This window comes from Cyprinodon variegatus, unplaced genomic scaffold (genome assembly GCF_000732505.1).
Source record: "Cyprinodon variegatus isolate N-32 unplaced genomic scaffold, C_variegatus-1.0 Scaffold476, whole genome shotgun sequence".
Classification (NCBI taxonomy): Eukaryota; Metazoa; Chordata; class Actinopteri; order Cyprinodontiformes; family Cyprinodontidae; genus Cyprinodon; species Cyprinodon variegatus.
This window is the reverse complement of record NW_015150929.1, coordinates 45295-47920: the sequence shown is the minus strand read 5'-3', so window position 1 is coordinate 47920 and position 2626 is coordinate 45295. Positions and strand designations below refer to the sequence as shown.

At 36.6% G+C, this 2626-nt stretch overlaps 1 protein-coding gene across 1 annotated transcript in view; it reads left to right on the top strand.

Moving 5' to 3' along the window:
• The first annotated feature begins 421 nt into the window (after window positions 1–421).
• The window catches only part of rab18 (RAB18, member RAS oncogene family), a 14195-nt gene continuing 11990 nt past the window's right edge, over window positions 422–2626 (top strand). Inside the window, exon 1 of the mRNA XM_015389849.1 lies at window positions 422–592. Coding sequence (XP_015245335.1) covers window positions 525–592 — 68 coding nt within the window. The 5' untranslated portion in view covers window positions 422–524. The remainder of the gene's footprint in view (window positions 593–2626) is intronic.

The window sequence follows — 2626 nt, the reverse complement described above, 5'->3', positions numbered from 1 at the left end:
CAATCAGATGAATCATATTTATTTTAGAATGGTATTAGTGAGAAATTTCTTAGGCGGAGAGGCCATTTTGGCACATTTATCCAAAAATGTCACCAAACTGTGCCAAATGTGTTTTTTACATCAATACTGGGGGTTTGTTAAAATTACGAGGTCACGTAGCAGCTTGACCCACCGGTGGGTCCGTAGGGTTCTAGGGGTTAAGTTAAAGTATGTCATATTTTAACTGTAATTGCACTCCATCATTGAACACTGATTCTGGAGATACTGTTCTATTTCTTGAGATATGTTATGTTAATATTTTGTAATTTGCAACTTTTCAATAAAGTAAAAAAAAAAAAAAAAAATAAATAAATAAATAAATAAATCAAATTTTGACAACCGGAAGTGCCAACATGTCACGCCGGATATAGTTGGAGTGAGACATCCTACCGAGTCAAACCCATCTGTGCTGTTTAGCTGCAACAAGGAGCCAAATTCTCGGTTATTGGAATTTTAAGAGACAGAAAAAGTCACATTTAAAGGAAATGGAAGACGACGTCTTAACGACGCTGAAGATTTTGATAATTGGAGAGAGTGGCGTTGGGAAGTCAAGGTAAGATGAGTCTTTATTCTGCTAAGAACATAGCAAGAATCAGCGCTACCTTGGATCATAGCTAATGTGAGTTAGCTAGCATCTTTCTCCCGTTGAAGGCGTTTTAATTAGATGCAGTTTTTAGTGAACCTTGATTTAACTTAAGTGAACATTTCCAGGTATGTTTTGTATACGTTTTTAAGAAAGTTTAGCAAACTGACAGCGTTAAATGACAAAGAAAGTGAGCCTTTTTGTTGTTGCTGGTTGGCTAGCTAATAGCAGGTAGCTGTTGGATGAGCTCATCTTTGTTCGCACTAGAATATGTTGTAATCAGCATGAGGGTTCTGTCACACGGTTGACTATGACGCTAAAAAAAAAGTATTTCGTATCTGTAAATAATATTTCTCTGCTTAGGTTTTTAGTGCCACACCAACTGGTTTGTTGTTTTGATCCTAAATAGCAGAATTGGCTACTAGATGTTACAACTCTGATACTAAACACATTTTTAGGGCAATATGCTTGTTAAAGTAAAGTATTTAGTGAGCAATATGTTCATATGTGGATTAATGATCAATCCAAAAGTCCATCCATCATCTCTGTCTTCATGTTGCCTAATAATGAAGCAGGTTCCAGAAACCCCTGTCCTTCTGAACAGCATCCAGAGCATATGGACATAGCTAAAGGAACATTTGGAGGAGAATCCCCATGAAGCCTTCATGATCAGATGCCATATTCGTCCCACATGACTGCTTTTGAGGAGTATTTATTTTTTATTTAACCAGGGGAGGAAGAAATTGAGATAAAAAAAACTCTTTTTCAAGGGATGTCCTGGCCAAGAGGCAGCAAAGTTACAAAAGAAACAGATACATTCAATTAAATGACAGGTACATAAAAAACATATAGAGTAAAACAATTACAGATCATTTTGTTTGCTTCAGATTCTTTCACTTTCAGCTTTAAAGCATTTAAAGATAAAAAGTTTAATTATAAAAGAAAAATCCACGCACAAGGAGCTGAATAGCTAAAGGCTTTCTTCCCTAGTTCTGTCAAAAGGAACAGTGGGCAACAGCTGATCGTTGGATCTCGGGGCAGAAGAAGCCATGATTTTCTGTGTAAGTAAGGTATAAATCTCAGAGGGCAGTCGTCAAAGAGTAGCAGCTTACTCTCCCCTGGAGGATGGAGTCCCCCCCTTTGGCTGATCCTGTCATCTCAAGGCAGAGCAGGCTCTTTGGAGCTCATTCATTGTCAATTACTGACTAGATATGGGGCTGCTATAATCATCTTTTTAAGTGATTGCTCAAGATGCATACGGTGGTATTTGGGCATGGATATAAACCCCAACATCAACTAATTACTTTCATTTCAACAAAAAAAAAGCAGTCATCCGTCTTTCCGTCTTCCTCTAAGTTGTCACAACAAACTGTTCCATAAAAAAGAACATTAAAAACAATCCACTGCACTATGTTTCCAAGTTTGAAACCTACCCAACACAAAGTCCAGTTTTTTTTGAACGACCATGATCTGGATAACTGAGAATCTTCACAGCACATAACAAACTATTTATAATAGTAGGTAATAGAGTAAGATTTGAAATTTAAAAACGGATATTTCTAAATGACGTGTCTGTTTCTATGTGTGGCCTGTTATAGGGCAAGTAGCATGAGCTGATCTTATCTTGTCACTCAGTTAAGCTAGGTCCTGGCCCACATTTAGCTGGAGAAAGCTTCAGGACGTGGGTTATCTGTTAAGAATTGTTGCTGCTGTGATTGGTCAAAAGCTCAACATGTGAGGCATTTGCCACTTGGTGATTTACCCAATCAGCTCAAAGAATTGTATTCAAAGTCTTTCGTTTATGCAAACAATTTCCAGAGGAGCCTTTCCAGACTGATGTGGCTTTAGCCAGATTGATACTTGTAGGCCTTAATTGGTCTTAAATCAGTCTTCTGTAGGTCTTAATTTTTAAAACATCATAAATAGGATTATTTCTATTACGATTTATTTTTGTAATCTAAATAAAACATTAAAATTGACTTTTTTTTTATAAAAAAAAAAAAT